Source organism: Globicephala melas, chromosome 19 (assembly GCF_963455315.2).
Source record: "Globicephala melas chromosome 19, mGloMel1.2, whole genome shotgun sequence".
Classification (NCBI taxonomy): domain Eukaryota; kingdom Metazoa; phylum Chordata; class Mammalia; order Artiodactyla; family Delphinidae; genus Globicephala; species Globicephala melas.
In genome coordinates this window covers 12,678,891-12,695,947 of record NC_083332.1, presented here as the reverse complement: position 1 = coordinate 12,695,947, position 17,057 = coordinate 12,678,891, and the positions used below count along the sequence as shown (strand labels likewise).

Sequence of the window (17,057 nt, the reverse complement as noted above, 5' to 3'; positions counted from 1 at the left end):
TCTCAAGCTCCTGCTTACTGGCAAGTATCGGCCGTCATGGGTGCAGCCGCAGTCTTGGACAGGGATGCAGACACCCTGGGACAGCAGGAAGCGGTCGTCACACTCGCAGCCCTCAAAGCAGCGGGTGGTGCAGCCCGTGAGGCCAGAGAGAGCCGCACAGGAGCCCTGGCAGGAGCGCGTGCAGATGGAGTAGTGGCTGTGGGCAGGGCACTGGAGCGCTGCGGAGAGAGAAGGCAGGGTGGGGTCATGCCTACACACGGCCACTGAATAATGAATGGGGCCTACTGCACACCCAGCTCTGGGCTGCCGGTGCTGGGGACACGGCAATGAAGACAGCTCCAGGCCCTGCTCTGTCAGTGGGACAGATAGCGATGGCCCAGTGTGATCAGGGCTGCATTGGGGAAATACAGACAGAAGGTCAGGGCCAGGATGCGGCAAGCACAGGCAGAGGGGTCAGGGCCAGGATGGGGGCTGTGAGGACCCAGGGGAAGCAACCAGAGTGAGGGCCTGGGCTCTGGCTAAGCAACTGGTGGGTGGTGTGGCTGCCCCGCGATGAGGACCAGGATCAGGAATAGGAGGACCAGGTTTGGGGTGAAATGCTGATGTCATACAGGAACACAGGAGGTGTGTGAGGGACCCTGAGGACACCAAGTGCAAAGTGTCCAGGAGGTCACTGGACCCATGAGGCTGGCAGTCAGGAGAGAGGTCAGACATGGAGACAGGCAGTGTCTACTGCCAGCACCGAGGACAAATCTAAGGCTATAAGGGTAGGTATGGGCCTGGATGTAGGTCCTACCCCGAGGAGAATGAAGGAGACACAGCCCTGCCCTGGGGGCATGAGTGGCCACTGCCTTGTCCAGGAGAGTCCAAGGAGACATGGCCCTGTCCTGGGGGTTTGAAGGAAACAGATAAGCCCTAACTGTGGGTATCTAAGAGGTACAGTCTTGGGCTGGGCGTCTGAGGGAGCTGCAGCCTTGTCTTAAAGGATCTGAGGGGCTACGGTCCCATCCTGGAGGAACTGGGTGAGCCACAGACTCAGGCTTTATTGTGTGAGCTTCTGACCTGCCCGACCCACCCTCCAAGGTCACCACAAAAAAGGTTCCGGATGGGCCTTGAGAAGAACTGCATCTGAGGTCTCAGGAGAGCAGGCCCCTGAAAGGAGTCTGAGAAGGGCCGGTCAGCCAGGCAGGAGGGAAGCCAGCAGGGTGTGCTGTGGGAGGAGCTGGGGACTGCTCCTGAGATGCACACAGGACAGGGAGCAGGCCAGAGGGTACCCCCGAGCCTGGGCTGAAGTCCTCCCAGGGGCCCATGGACACTCACGGCAGAAGCTGTCTGTCCTCCAGGGCTTCACGGCCACGCCAGCTGCCTGGCAGGCCGCTGTGTAGGCTGACAGGCTGCGGCAGAGGGTGGCACTGTTGCCCTTCTGGGCACAGAGGTCATACACGCACTGGCGGAAGTACTCAGAGGGGCTCAGAGCTGCATGGCAGGCCGAGAAGGGGCCCTTGGCATCCTGGAGCCGCCCGCAGGCCTCAAGGCTCTCATAGGGCGCCGTCTCCTCTGCTGAGCACAGGGGGCAGCCCTGGGGCCCACAGCCCTCGCCACAGCCCTGGGAGGAGCCGGGTGCCCGCCATGCGGCTCCAAAGGCATCCACGCTGGGGGCCATGGCGCCACTGGGCAGGACAAAGTCATCATTCCAGTTGCCGTTGAAGTTCCCACAGAGGCCACAAAGCCGGTCACGGAAGGGGCTAGGGATGGATATGAGGATGTAGGCATCGCCGTCAAAGAGAAGACGCAGCTCCTTGGTGGTCTGCAGAATCATGTTCCGGCCCTCGGCGGTCACCCGCACGTGGCCCACAGCCACAGGCAGGGCTACAGCCTCGCCATCCACAGTGACCTGGATGGAGGGTCAGATGCGTCAGGGCTCATAGAAGCACAGGTAAGGCAGTTCCCTCAGACTCCCAGGATGCAGCTGTCTCTCTCTCAGTCACACTGGGGTGGGGCCATGTCCCCCCCAGACTTCCCAGGGTAGGGTCGTGTCCCCTTCAGAGACCCCAGGGCAGGGCTGTGTCTTGTTCAGTCCCCCGTGGGGCAGGGTCATATCTCGCTCAAAACCCCCAGGGTGGGCCCTGTCCCCCTCAGAGCCTCCAAGGTGGGACCAGGTTGCCCTCAGATCCCCAGGGCAAGGCCACGTCCACTTACCTGTGGCCCTCGAGCCAGGCCCACAACCTGGCCAGCCACAGTAACCACCAGACGCTGGGGATCTCCAGCCGCATTATTCTCAAGCACAATGGTAAAGTCCTCGTCCCCAGGCTGTGGGTGGCAGACCTGGGCCAAGATATAGGAGCAGGAGCCATGCAGGTCATAGGCACGGCCGTCGAGGGTAATGTAGTGGACGCCCCCGCTGGCCAGGCAGCGGCCACAGCCTGTAGGGCGACAGGCCTGGACGCCATCCTGTAACCGGCACTCCTCGTAGGGCCCGCAGGCCGCGCCCTCCTGGCAGCTGACCTGGCCACCCGGCCCACACTCGCAGCGCCGCTCACACTCAGGACCCGGGTAGAAGTCCTTGCCCAGCGGGTAGTAGCGGCCCTCGTGGAGGCAGCCGCACTGGCCCACAGGCACGCAGGTGTCTCCACTAAGCACAAAGCCAGCGTCGCAGAAACAGCCCTCCCGGCAGGTGGATTCGCAGCCCTCGGGCGCTGAGAGGCTAGGGCAGCTCACAGGGCAGGAGTCACCACAGAGCTTGTAGTGACTGTGGGCCGGGCACTGGAGGGCTGTGGGGACAAGAGGGGAATGAGCCAGGCAGGCACGAGGGAGGAACACAGGGGAGGCACAGAGCGGGAGAACCTGCCCAGGTGAATCTGTATGTTCTGCCTGAGTACATTTCGTGAATGAATCTGTCCGGGGATCTGAGCGGAGTGTCTGATCCACTACATCTAACGGGGGGATTCAGTGTGGGGACCTGGGGTCTCTCTGCCCAGGTAGTGTGTCAACCGGATCAAGTGTTTCTAAAGATCAAGTTGATCTGACTGGGTGAATCCAACCCCATATATCTGACCAAGATATGCAGGAACCAACTGTATCTCAGGGTGTGAATCTGGCCGGATGTACCTTGGGGTACGAATCCACACGAGTACGCTTGACTGTCAGTGTCTGACCTGGAGCCTCTCACGGTCTCGACGACAGGGTCTGTCAGTGTGTGACTCTGACCACATGTATGCGGACTGGGTGAAGCTGACAGGATAAATCTGACCAGGAGATCTGTCTGAGGGGAACTGCCCAGGACTGTCTGAGCTGAATCTGTATGTGTCTGCCTGGGGCTATGTCAGGGTCCTGATTCTGCGTGGGTATGTCTGCCTGAGTGTGTCTCAGTGTCAATGTGATCAAGCGTCTCTAACCAGAGGGGTCTCTGTCTGAGGTTAGGGGACCAGTTCTATCCGACCCTGTGTATTTCCCTGTAAAACCGTCTAGGGGCATCTGACCAGGTGTAACTCTCTAGGTCTCTCTGACCAGGGGTAGCTGAGAGAATCTCCCTGACCAGGTGTCATCTAGCTGTGGAGCTTGGACAGGGTCAGCCACCCCAGTCTATCTAAGCGCATGAATCCTGAGCGGGTACTGGACGCAGGGTTTCCAACCACGTGTATCTGAGTCTCTACCACTGCAGAATGTGACCTGGTATATTTCAGTGTGTGAACGCCAAGGTGTTTCTTTCACAGGAGATATCTGGGCTCAGGGGAGGCAGGGTGGTGCCTAAGCCCCACCGAGGAGAAGGCTCTTGTCTTAGAGCCCTGGGAAGGGGGGAGGAGGGGAGCCCCCTGCTATACGGCCCATGCATGGATCAGTACTCACGACAGAAGTCCGGCCGCCTCCACTCGCCAAGCTGGGCCCCAGCGGCCTGGCAGGCTACCACATAGGTGGCCACGGCAGGGCAGAGGCCTCCCGGATGGCCCTGAGCCTGGCAGGCGTCCAGCAAGCAGGCCTGGAAGTACTGCGTGGGCGGTACGTGGCTGTGGCAAGGAGCCAGCGGGCCGTCGGGGGCAGAGATCACGCCGCAGGCGTCGGGACCGCCGAAGGGCTCCTGCTGCTCCTGCGTGCAGGGCTGCGGGCACGGCCCGGGCACGCACTCCCCGCAGCCCTCGGCGCCGCCCACTTGCCAGCCGTCCGGGTTCCCGCCCACCGCATTCAGGTCGTCGTTGGGGTTCTGGTTGTAGTTCCCGCAGAGGCCACAAAGGGTGCCCGCGTACGCCGCCGGCACGCGCAGGCGCACGTTGTTGTCTCCGTCGAAAGCCAGCGAGATCGCCGTGGCCGTGGTCACCACCACGTCGGCGCCGCTCAGGTGTGCGCGCAGGCGCGAGTCCAGCTGGAAGGGCAGCGCCACCAGCGTGCCGTCCACCTACAGGGTCGGGGTGGGAGTGGGGGTGGTGAATGTCGCAGGCACAGGTTCGAATCCCGACTCCACTATCTAGTGGCGGGGGGTGGGGTGGGGGGTGGGGGAGGGGTGGCGGGTAGGGTCCCTGTGCACGTGACCTCCCCCCTTGTAATTATAATAGTAGTACTAATAATAAGCGACTATAGGCACGATGTCACTGGCTCCTCACACTACCCTCTGAAGCAGGTACTGTTCTTAGACCCATTTTACAGAGGAATAAACTAAGGCTCAAGATGGGGAAGCCACTACTCCAAGCCATCCAGCTCCAAGGCCTATACTCTCTCTCGATCCCTCCATCTGCCCTGTTAACCTGTGAAAGGCAATCAGAGTAGTGGCAGACCCCTAACTGTCCCAGGCAACTCCAGGGCTGGTACATGCTCTTGCCTGGCCCACTGACCCCTCACCTGCAGCTGTCGGGGCCGGCGGGCACTGAGGGTGAAGCTGTGGCCGTAGATGTGCAGGGTGACAGTGCGGGTGTAACTGATGGCCTGGCTGCCCCGGTGCTCATTGTCTACAGTGACCGTGAAGTTCTCTACCCCCGGGGGTAGTCTGTGGCAGGGCATACTCAGCAGGTACTCGCAGGCGCCTTGGAAGTTGAAGTGGTGCCGATCCAGGGTGATGTAATGGGGGTCACCCCAGGCCTGACACTCAGCTGTGCTGATAGGGCGGCAGCCATGCTGGCCTGAGGGCAGTAGGGCACACTCTTCACCTAGCCCGCAGCTGGCAGGCTTGCAGACCAGTGAGCCACCGCCAGGCCCGCAGTGGCACCGCTGGGAGCAGGTGGCATCAGCCCAAAACTCGCTGCCTGCCTCGTGGTAGGTGCCGTTGGCCCAGCAGCCGCAGCCACCATCCAGGGGAACGCAGCGGTCGGTGCTCAACACGAAGCCTGAGTCACACTGGCAGCCCTCGGTGCAGGGGCCCCCACATGGGGCAGAGGCGGTGGGGGGTGCAGGAGACGGGCAGCTAGCTGGGCAGGGGGGGCCACAGAGCTCGTAGTGGCTGTTTTCTGGGCAGGAGAGCTCTGTGGATGGATGAAGGAGTGGGAGGGAAAGAAAGGGAGAGAATGGTGTCAGGAGGTGGGGTCTGAGGATAGGGTAGGAGGAGACAGACAGAGACCACGAGAGACAGAGCAGGAGACAACGAAAGACACAGAGACAGGGAGAGAGAGGATGAGAGACAATCAAAGGGAGACACAGAGACAAGCGCCAAGAGACTGAGAGACAATAACAAAAACAGAGAGACAGAGAGAAAAAACCAAACAAACAGACCCAGAAGGACTGGAGTGAAACCAAACCAGCCCCAAAGAGACAGGACCCCTGCTCCCAGCTTCTGCTCTGTCCCCCAGCACTCACCGCAGCCGGCCTGCGTCCTCCAGTCCTTAATGACAATCCCAGCAGCCTGGCAGGCAGCGGCATAGGCAGCCAGAGCCTGGCAAAGTATGTCCTGGGCCCCACCGCCCAGGCAGACATCCAGAACGCAGCCCTTGAAGAAGCTATCAGGGGCCACGTGGGCATGGCAGGCAGCGAAGGGGCCTCCGGAGCCAGGGGCCAGGGGTCCACAGAAGCCAGGGCCCCTGTACTCCTCCAGTCGGTCCTCGGCACATGTTGGGCAGGACCCCTGACATTCATCCCAGCACAGTGGGTCCCAGCCTGGAACCCGCCAGCTGCCGCCCCAGACGGGTATGGAGGGAGCCAGCGTGCCGTTAGGGAAGGCTTGGTCGTTGCTGGGGTTATGGTCCATGTTCCCACAGAGCCCACACACCACACCGTGATAGCTACTGGGCAGCGTCACCTCCACTCGCCAATCCCAGTCATAGCTGACCCGCAGCCCGAAGTCGGTGGCCAGCACCGCTCTCGATACGCCCTGGGTGACTGAAAGCTGCCCACCGGCCACAGAGACAGGCAATGCCGTCAGCACGCCATTCACCTGGGGGAAGAGGGGGAAGGGAGGCAAACATAGGTCACTGGAGATGCCGAGACCCGGCTCTGGCCCCCTGCCTCCCTTGCTCGTCCTGCCGTGGCTGGGAGCTGCCAAGGCCTTCCCCGTGACTGCTGGTCATATAGTCATTTGACAAACATTATGGACATCTGCTCTAGTCCAGGCCCTGGAGAATGAAAGCCCACTCTGTTGCTTTTTCTGGGTTTCTCTTTTTTTTTTTTGCGGTATGTGGGCCTCTCACTGTTGTGGCCTCTCCCATTGTGGAGCACAGGCTCCGGACACGCAGGCTCAGCGGCCATGGCTCACGGGCCCAGCCACTCCGCGGCATGTGAGGTCTTCCTGGACCAGGGCACGAACCCATGTCCCCTGCATCGGCAGGCGGACTCTCAACCACTGCGCCACCAGGGAAGCCCTGGGTTTCTCTTTTGATCTTTGTCTCCCTCCCTCATCTCTCTCTCTCTCTCTCTCTGTTTCTCTCCCTCTTTCTACATCTAGACCTCTCTCTCTCTCTCCGGATTCTCTATGAGTTTCTCTCATTTGTCTCTCTCTCTGGGCCCCCTCCCTTCTCTGTGTCTCTCTCACTTGTGCACTATCTCTCTCTGCATCTGTGTGTGTGTGTGTGTGTGTGTGTGTGACATTCTCTCTCTAGGTCCATCTCTCTGGGTCTCATTCACCTAGTCCCTCCCCCTCTCATCATCTCCTGTGCATCTCTGTGTGTCTGGGCATTTCTTCCACTCACTCACCATCGTTTATTGAGGGCCTGCTCTGTTCCGTACTTCATTCTCTCCCTGTGAGCTGACATTAATCTGCATCTCCATTATTCTGGGCAGTCCATCTCTCTCTCTCTCCATCTCTCTCAATTTCTCTTCATGTCGGAGGCTCTGGGCCTCTCATTTGTTCCCTCACAAACAGTCAAGGGTGCTTACCTGGGTCAGACCCACAGCTGAGCACTTTACATGCATCACCTCACTGTGGGGCAGGGCCTGCTATGATCCCCATTTCACAGATGAGGAAACTGAGGCCCACCAAGTCAAGTCATTTGCCCAACATCACACAGCTCATAAGGAGAGCCTGGATTCAAACCCAGATCTCTAAAAAGGCAAATTCTAAAAAGGCAAAATTTAAGTCCTACATTAAAGCCCTTAACAAAGGGCTAGACTCATTTAATTCCCAATAGAGGGGTGATGTTTTTGTTGTAATTATTATTGCTCTTGCTGCCATTTTGTTTCAGGCCTAAGTGAAGAGAGAGAGCACTGAGCTCCTAACTGTGGCTGCCAGGACCCTTCCCACCCTACCTGGGGGCTCAGGGGCCATCCTTACCCGGACTTTGCCGATCTCGCCTTTGTGGATGGAGATGGTGGTGTTGAGGATGGTCACGGTGACCAGCCTCACGTAGGACACAGAGGGGTTGCCCCGGTTCTCATTCTTGGTGGTGACAGTGAAGGATGTCAGGCCCTGGGCGCTGCTCCCTGGGCAGCTGGTTGATGCCAGCACATAGCTACAAGTACCCTGGAAGTCAAAGTTCCAGCCATCGAAAGAGTGGTAGTGTGGGTCGCCCCACAGCCAACACGTGGCCTCGTAGTTGGGCACGCACACACCCTGGCCATTCTTCTCCTGGCATGTCTCCTGTGGCTGACACGTCACACCATGGCACGGGTCTGGGGGCAGAGGAGAGAGGACCTTGAGGGGCTGCCAAGCATACGGCCAGCTACTTCCCAGCATCTGCCCCAATCTGTGCGAGGGATACTGGCTCTAAGGGCAACTGGGGGTGAGACCAGATTCCAGGTTCCTCCCATCTGAGATGCAGGCCCTACGGTCTGCCATTTCTGAGACCAGGCCCTGGGTACCCCTCCACGTCTGAAACTCTGTGTCCAAGACCCTGTCAAAGGTCCCCACATCTGAGACCCAGGCCCTGCTGTTTGTTGTCTGAGACCCAGGCCCCGAGGTCCTTGCAGCCAAGACACAGGTCCTAGGGTCCCTACATCTGAAACCCAGGCTCTGGGGTCCCCTTGCTTGAGATCTCAGCCCCAGAGGACCGAGGTCTGAGACCAGAGACACAGGAGTCCCTGTGTCTGTGATGCTAGCCCTGTGGGCATCCATGAGGACATCCACAGCCCAGGGTTCTCTGTGTCCAAGACCTCGGGCCCGGGTTCCCCCACACCTGAGCTCCCAGCCTCCTGAGGGCCACCACACCTGAGACCCAGGTCCTGGAGGTCTCTGTGCCCAAGACCAAGGTACTTCAGGAACTTTCTGGTGAGAAACTAACCCCAGAGGTCCCACCATTTGAGACCCTGACCCTGGGGTCCTTGTATCTGAGTCTCATAGCCTGGCAATCCCTCTGTGCAAGATTCTATCTCCTTGGGGTTGCTGTGCCTAAGACCCTGGCCTTGGGGATCTCATTTCTCAGGCCTTACCTCCGAGGGTCTCTTTGTCCAAGACTGTTCCTAGGGCCACTGAATCTGTGAACCCAGCTTTTGGAACCCCTGTGCCCAAGACCCCAGCCTTAAAACTCCCTTCTCTCTCCCCCTGTGCCAGTTTTCAGTTGACTGCCCCTTAGCTCCAAATCCACCAATAAAGTTAGGTTTTGTCAGCAGAAGGTGCTGGAGGGTCACGGCAGGAGGAAGGGGCTGCTCTGCTTCCAGTGGGCTTTGCTCTCCAGGCTCCTGGTGGCAAGCAGGGCCAGCAGCCTGGTGGACACCCACTCGGTGAGGTTCACTGGCCCCAGCTGGTTTCCCAGCGAGTCACTCAGGCACCCCGGCAGGTGGCTTCCCAGTGAGTTTTGCCAGCACCCCAGTGGGGGTTTTCCCACCTTCCAGCTCAGCCTGCACAACCTCTCTGCCACCCTCCAATGAGATCTGCCTCTCAGCCTTGGAGTGGGGGCCGTCTTCCCAATTCCTCCCTTCCTTAGGTGCTCTGCTGTAACCTTTGGGGGCAGGGGCTGCTCCCTACATCTGCTCTTCCTGTGTTCGTCGGCGTTCTTTTTATCCCTTAGTAGTCAATCCCTATTACAAGCAAAGAATTCTATTAAACTTTCCCTATTTAAGCTACTGTGTGGCTTCTGTCTCCTGTTGGACTCTGACCAAGATACTCTGGTCCCTGGGAGTCCCTGATATCCTGCCCATCAGCCCTGAGATCTCAGTCAGTTCTGGAGGTATATCCCTTTATCCTCAGGAATAATTCTCTGCCCTCCACCCCGTGAAGTCAGTCCTGTGGGGTGGCTTTGTGGTTTAGACTTAATCCTGAGAGGTGTCCCCTGTCTGAGAGTGTGTCCCTATAAATCCTGATCTTTCACTTGAGGTGGGTCCTGTATTCAAGACCCTGGCTTTGGTGGGGTCTCTGCCTTAGACCTCAGGACTCTGTGGGTCCCAGTCTCCTCTACCCCTTGGGGATGGTGTCTGAAACCCTAAGCCTAAACCCGCATACCAGTGGCCAGCAAACTATACACTTCCAGCTGCCGGTTTCTGTAAATAAAATTTCATTGGAGCCACACCCCATTCACTTACAAAGTCCACAGCTGATTTCATGCTGCAAAGGCAGAGGTGAGTAGTTGTGACCAAGACCATATGGCCTGCAAGTTTAAATATTTACCATCTGGCCAATTAGAGAAAAAGTTTGCCGGTCCCTGCCTTACACTGACGGTCTCTGCCATCTGCCCTGGGAAACCTATCCCTGAGGGTTCCCACAGCCTGGTTTCCACCATAAGAGTCCCTGCCTTCCAGTCTGAAGGGCTACTGCCCCTGGCCTTGGGAATCCCAGCATAGGGGTCCCCAGGTCTGAGACTTCAATCCTTAGTCCTCTGTGCCTCCCACCGTGAAGAGCCGGGTCATATCACCCTCAGCTGCAGAGTCCCCGTCCTCTGTTACCCCAGCCACACCGGCCCTGGCCCCAGCCCAGCACCTTTGGTGACGCAGCTCAGGACGCCTCCCGAGGGCTGGCACACCTGCTCCGGATTGCAGCTGTGGTCCTGGCACAGCAGGCCTTTTCCGGCGTGGCACACGCACTGCTGCTGGCAGTTGTCAATGAGTACAGTCTGCCCCAGCTGTGGGGACAGAAGACACAGCTATCAGGGCGGGAGCTGACTCTGGCAACTTTGGTGTTCCGGGCATAAAGGGGTCTGGAGGACATAAAAGGGACATCTTCCAGCAGGGTGGCCCCTTGTCTAAGGCACAGCATGGCCTTGGGGCCCAATTTATTCATTCATTCAGTTTCATTCATTTACTCACTCATTTATTTATTCCAAAATAGCTACTAAATGTCTGCTGTATGGGAGAAACACAGGAATTAAGGGCAAAGGCTCTGGAGCAGATTGCCTGGGTCTGAAGCCTGTTTCTGCTATTTCCAAGTTACACCACTCTGCTCAAATTACTTAGCCCCATTATGCCTCAGTTTCCTCATCTGTAAGTTTCAGGTAATAATGGCACCAACTTATGAAAGTATAACTGAGTTAATAATCCATATAAAGTACAGATGAAATGAAAAAGGATTTCCTTTAAAGACCCAGAATGGAGAGGAAGCATGGGTAGCGATGAAATAAGATTGGGAAAATGTTGATTATTTTTGAAGGCTGAGTGACGGGTACGTTGAGATTTACTATACTCTTCTCTTGACTTCTGCCTGTGTGAAAATTTTTATAATAAAAAGTTTATATATAACATTATATAAAAAGTATATATATTATATAGAAATCAATAAATTCATATATATTGTACATACAGCACTTAAAGCAGTAACCGGCACACAGTAAGCACCATACGCCTGTTTGCTGTAGTACGATTATTATTCGTATGAGGAGGCAAACAGAGAGGGTTCCTGCCCTCACAGAGCTCTCAGACCTTTGAGGGAGACAAACTTTAGATAAACACACACTCAAATCAAAGGAAAAGGAGTAACTCTCAGAGAGTGGCAGAGGGAAGCAGAGGGAGTTAGCCTCTGGTATCACAGAGACGAAATCTAGACCTGGATACAAAGCCGAAACTTGACCTGGGGAGCCAGGGGATGGTTTCAAGTTGCAGGACCTATGGTCATATTTGGAAGGGTCTTACCTGCTACCTTGGGGATGGTAGACGAGAGGGAGCAAAAGTGAGGGCTGGAAGGGAGACAGCTGGGAGAGGACAAACCTGGACCACGGTGGGGCCATGGAGAGGGGAAGAGGAGTGGGTGGGAGAGACATTCAGGAGGCCAAGCGGACAGGCCGTGGGGCTAATGGGCAGTGGGAGGGGGGTCCAGCTTGCAGTCCCCAGCTCTGCCCAGGATGACCAGGTCCCTACCTCGTAGTAGACACCGTTGTGGTAGCAGCCGCATTCCTGGATGGGCACGCAGGCTTGGCCGTCGTTGAGGAAGCCGGAGTCACACTGGCAGCCCTCGGCACAGCTATCTGGGCACTGCGGGGGGGCACTGAGTGCCCAGCAGCCCAGGGAGCAGGTGTCTGCACAGAGCTCGTAGTGGCTGTTAGGGGGGCACTGCATCGCTGCAAAGAGGGGGTGCAGGTCAGAGCCCCTGGGAGTGAGAGGCTGCAGGGCCCAGGGTCTGCCCCTTCTGTGCCTCTACCTCCCCCTCTCTCTGCCCCTCACTCACGACAGAAAGATTCGGTCCTCCAGGGTTCGACGTGGCCTCCAGCTGCCTGGCAAGCACTCACATAGGCATGAACGTTGCTGCAGAGAATGCTCTCATTCCCGCCACCCACACAGAGATCAAAGACACAATCTTTCAAGGGACCCTGGGGGTCCACCAGCTTGTGGCAGGCAGCCAGCGGCCCCGTGGGGCTGGTGAGGAGCCCACAGAACTGCTGCTGCTCGTATTTCTCCTGCAGCTCAGGTTTACACTCCAGCTCCGTGTCACAGCTTTCGCCGGGCTTGCAGGTGGGCAGGCAGGGAGAGCCTGGCACTGCCTCCTGCCAGGAGTTGCCGAACTCATTGGAGCTGCCTGCCTGTGAGCCGTCGGGCTTCTGGAAGTCGTCCTTGGGGTCGCCGTTGTAGTTCCCACACAGGCCACACAGCTGCTGGTAGTAGTTGCCTGGGATGGTGACCCGCACATTGTACGCGAGGTCATAGGCCACGCGCAGGCCAAAGTCAGTCTCTATCACAACGTCTGAGCCATGCTGGGAGGCGCGGACCTGGCCCTCGGCCAGCACCACAGGCAGCCTCTTGTCCACACCATTCACCTGGGAGGTGGGAGATGCCGTGCTTCAGAGGGTACACTTTGAGAGGTCAGACCCTAGATCAAGCCCCTGCCTGACACTGAAGATCTGTGTGACCTCACCTCTCAGGGTCTTGGTTTCCATATTTGCAAAATGGGCCTAATAATAGGGTCTTGTAGTGGGTTGAATGGTGGTTCCCCAAAGATATGTCCATCTAGAACCTCAGAATATGACCTTATTTGGAATAAGCGTCTTTGCAGATGTAATTAGGGTAAAGATCTTGAGATGGGATCGTCCTGGATTAGGGCGGGCCCTATATCTAATGACAAGTGTCCTTAAAAGAGCCAGAAGAGGAGAAGATACAGGGACACACAGGGGAAAAGGCCATGTGAAAATGAAGACAGGGACTGGAGTGATGTGGCCACAAGCCAAGAACACCTGGAACCACCAGAAGCTGCAAGAGGAAAGGGAGGATTCTCCCCCAGAGCCTTTGGAGGCGGTGCATCTCTTGCCAACACTTTGATTTCGGACTTCTGTCCTCCACAACTGTGAGAAAATAAATTTCTGTTGTTTTAAGACACCAAGTTGGTGGTAATTTGTTACAGCAGCCTCAGGAAATGAATACAGGTCTCAATGTAATAACACCCTTATGAAAGCAGGGACCAGGAGGGAGGGGAAGATGGAGTGGAAGGGGTAGATGTCCGGAGGGGACAATCAAGGGGCAGGGAGGTGGAGACTGAGCTACATGGGAGAAGGTCTTGGTCCCCCACTGTAGGCTCTGACTGGCACCCCCTCTCTTTGCAGACCCCATGCCTCCCACATCTACTCAGAGCTCTGTGCCCCCTGCCCCTGGCCTGAGTGCTACACATGCTCCACCCACAGATCACCCTCTACCCCAGGCCCCTTCCCTTCACGTTCCAGCCCTGCTCTCACCGTGACCTTCCACTGCTTCTGCTCCAGCCGCAGGGTGAAGTTGGCCACCTGGACAGTGACCACCCTGGTCACGCTGACTTTCCCATTGCCCCAGGCCACGTTCTCCTGCAGGACGGCAAACTGGGCCAGGCCAGGCTGGGTCCCGCAGGTCCGAGCCAGTGAATACACACAGGTGCCCATGAAGTCGAAGCGGCGGCCGTCGAAGGTGGTGTAATGGGGGTCTCCCGATGCCTGGCAGGTGGCAGAACCCACAACCACACAGCCCAGGACGCCACCGGACGGCTGGCAGGCCTCGTGTGGGCCACAGCTGGAGGGCTCACAGGACACCAGGCCACCCTCCTCACAGTGGCACAGGGAATTGCACCCCGACCCCGGGTGGAAGGTCTGGCCGGGCGGGTGGTAGGTGCCCTCGTACACGCAGCCACAGGAGGGCAGAGGCACGCAGGACTCACCGTTGAGAACGAAGCCCTCATCACACACGCAGCCCTCTTTGCAGTCGAAGCCACAGCCCCCAGGCACCGGGAGGTCTCCGCAGGACAGCGGGCAGCCGTAGGAACACGCCTCGTAGTGACTGTGGGGCGGGCAGCTCAGGGCTGCAGGGAGAGCAGCCATCAGGATCAAGAATCCCTGCTCCCTGGGGACACCGTGGACCTCCCCCCACCCACACGCATGCACACACACATGCTCACACACACTCACACGTATAAGTGGTACAGCGGCAAGGAGACCCTCTGTTCAGTGGGGCCTGGCAAACATATCACAGTTAATCTACTCCTGATAATTAAGATACTATTCCAATTTAACGGTGGTCTGGGTTTATCTGTAATGTCTTTAATGACCTTATTCAAGTTGGTAACAAGTTGTGGATCCGTGGTACATATTTTAACCATGCAAAGGCGTGTGTGTGTGTGTGTGCGTGTGTGTAATCTATGCAGTGTATTTGTGAATGCAGTATTTTTAGCTTCTTCACTCTATAGCAGTAATGCAGTAGTAGTGGTAGTAATTCTATAGTAAATTAAAATATTTGGCCAGGGTGGTAAAGAAAAAAATGAAAAAGAACCCCTGTTTCTCTCTCCAAACTCCAGTCATCCCAGATTATAAAACAGGTGGTTTCCTCACAAAAAAAGAACAAAAAACCCCCCCTAAAACGGAACTCACTCAAGCCTCTATCTGCACCATCCAATACGATAGCCACATGTGGCCATTTAAATGTAAGTTAATTAAAATTAAGTAAAATTGAAGATTTAGTTCCTTGGTCACACTAGCTCGATTTCAAGTGCCCAATAGCCACACGTGACTAGTGGTGACCAGATGGGACAGCTTAGGTATAGAACATTTCCACCATCACCAAAGTTCCATTGGACAGCACCATTATAGAGCTAATATCCAGTTTACAAGAGAATCAGGGGACAGAGGGACAAATTAAATACACTGTGAAGAAGCAACGAGCCAAATCCAGAAAGTAGGAAATTCTGTAGAATAAATGACCTGTTTTTTCCATGAACAAAGGAAGGGGTGGATAGAGGGATAGACATGTGATAAAGCAAGTATAGTAAAACACAGATCGTAGAATGTAGATGGTACGTATACGTGTGTTCACTGTAAAATTCTTTCAACTCTTTTGTATATTTGAAAATTTTCATAATAATATGATGGAGAAAAAAAGGAGGGGGCTATTACAGGATAAAAATGAATACAGAAAAATCAACCCAGTGCAGTGTGGATTTGGTCTGGATCCTCATTCAATTAAAGCGAAAAAAACACATTTTTTAGACAATTGGGGAAATTCGAACCCAGGTTGGGTATTAGAGGATGTTAAAGAATTAGTGTTATTTTTGTTGTTGGTAATAACAGCACTGTGGTCATGTTGCTTAAAAGTCCTATCTGCTGGAGATGTTTACTAAAGTATTTGTGGCAAAATTCATGTCTAGAATTTGCTTTAAAATATTTCCACAAAATAAAAAAAGAAAGGGGTGGTGGTGGAGGAGATAGATGAATGAGAATAGCAAAATACCCACAAGAGCTGAAGCTGGTGCTGGGCACATGGGTTCAGGCACCCCCCCAGGCCTCCCTCTGCCTGGTGTCTGAGTCCTCACAACCCAGTCTTCTAGAACTTCCAAGGGGTCCAAGGGAAAGAGTAGTTTTAAGGAAATAAGAGATTCTCAATTACTACAGAGGCCATAGAATGCAACAATTAACTGTACAAATTCAGGAGTCAACTGGCCTGGGCTCAAATCATGCTGCCCTGCTGTGTGACCCCAGGCAAGTTACTTAATATCTCTGCGGTTCCATTTCCTTGATGATCCCACCTCACAGGGTGGTGGTGAGGATGAAATGAGAGCTGTTAAGCCCTTAGAACAGAACCTGCCCAGTGGGAAGTGTGCCACACAAGTCCTGGCTCTAATTATGCGAGTTCTTCCTAAAAACGATCGGCCTGAGAATGCACCTCTGATGGAGTTGCATCTGCTTTCCCACTGTCCCTTTTGCAACTGTGCTTCTCCCACTTTACAGAAGAGAACAATCCCGAATCTTAACACAGTGTGCTACCGTGGGGACGTGAAAACTTCCAGGGACACGAAGGGACAATTTCAAATACTACCATAAGCATGGAGACAATGGATGACAAATCATTACTAGTGACAAATCATTACTGGTATCAAATCAGTTCCAGCTCTGCTCCCGACAAAACAGAAGGAGGGCCTCATAGAATCAGCTGCTTAGGAGTCATAAAAAGTAAGTTTTATGGCATCTTTCAGTGCGACTAACTTCCCTGCAACTCAAAAGGGGTTCAAAGAACGGAGTGACGTTGCTCTAGCAGAACTCCTGCCACTTCCATCCACTTAGTAATATCATATCTACAAAATGAAAAATAGAATTGATGCTACACCCTGTCTCCTTCCAACAACAGACATGAACTACTGGGGGAAAAACCCATCCATCTCATTAAGAGATGTCTTTCCAATACATGTTTTATATATATATATATATATATATATATATATATTTTGCGATACATGGGCCTCTCACTGTTGTGGCCTCTCCCGTTGTGGAGCACAGGCTCTGGATGCACAGGCCCAGCGGCCATGGCTCACGGGCCCAGCCGCTCCGCGGCATGTGGGATCTTCCCGGACCGGGGCACGAACCCGTGTCCCCTGCATCGGCAGGCGGACTCTCAACCACTGCGCCACCAGGGAAGCCCCGTGTTTAATATTTTTTATCAGTTGTGTACTAACGAGACTTGCAATGATAACTCTATCCTTTTTTTTTTTAACACTTAGGGTCTATGGTCTCAGGCATTTCTAAAACTTATTAAATGTTTCTCACTCGTGCATATGTTTGTGGCAGAGATGTACGATGGGGATTGTGACAGACGGACGCTGGCCACCCCTTACTCTGGGTTTGGCCATGGTACTGACTTTGGCCAATGGGACATTAGCAAATGTGACGTCAAGCAGAGGCCTGGAGTGTGCTTGCCCACTGGGGGCTGTCCGCCCTTGCTGCTCTTTGGAACCTTGAGACCACTGTGTGAAGAAGCCTGTGCTAGCCGGCTGGAAGATGAGACCAAGCAGAGCAGAGACAAGCAGTCCTGACCGAGATCCTCCAAACCAACTGCCAGATGTGCAG

At 55.3% G+C, this 17,057-nt stretch overlaps 1 protein-coding gene across 6 annotated transcripts in view; it reads right to left on the bottom strand.

Moving 5' to 3' along the window:
- The window catches only part of FCGBP (Fc gamma binding protein), a 142,871-nt gene that overhangs the window by 6,866 nt on the left and 118,948 nt on the right, over positions 1–17,057 (bottom strand). For all 6 annotated transcript variants that reach the window (XM_060288453.1, XM_060288452.1, XM_060288454.1 and 3 more), the window contains 11 exons: positions 13,434–14,026; positions 11,939–12,524; positions 11,632–11,831; positions 10,262–10,403; positions 7,685–8,022; positions 5,779–6,352; positions 4,831–5,447; positions 3,847–4,390; positions 2,200–2,771; positions 1,321–1,894; positions 19–218 (listed from right to left, as the gene is read on the bottom strand). In XM_060288453.1, the coding sequence (XP_060144436.1) occupies positions 19–218; positions 1,321–1,894; positions 2,200–2,771; positions 3,847–4,390; positions 4,831–5,447; positions 5,779–6,352; positions 7,685–8,022; positions 10,262–10,403; positions 11,632–11,831; positions 11,939–12,524; positions 13,434–14,026 (4,940 nt within the window). The remainder of the gene's footprint in view (positions 1–18; positions 219–1,320; positions 1,895–2,199; positions 2,772–3,846; positions 4,391–4,830; positions 5,448–5,778; positions 6,353–7,684; positions 8,023–10,261; positions 10,404–11,631; positions 11,832–11,938; positions 12,525–13,433; positions 14,027–17,057) is intronic.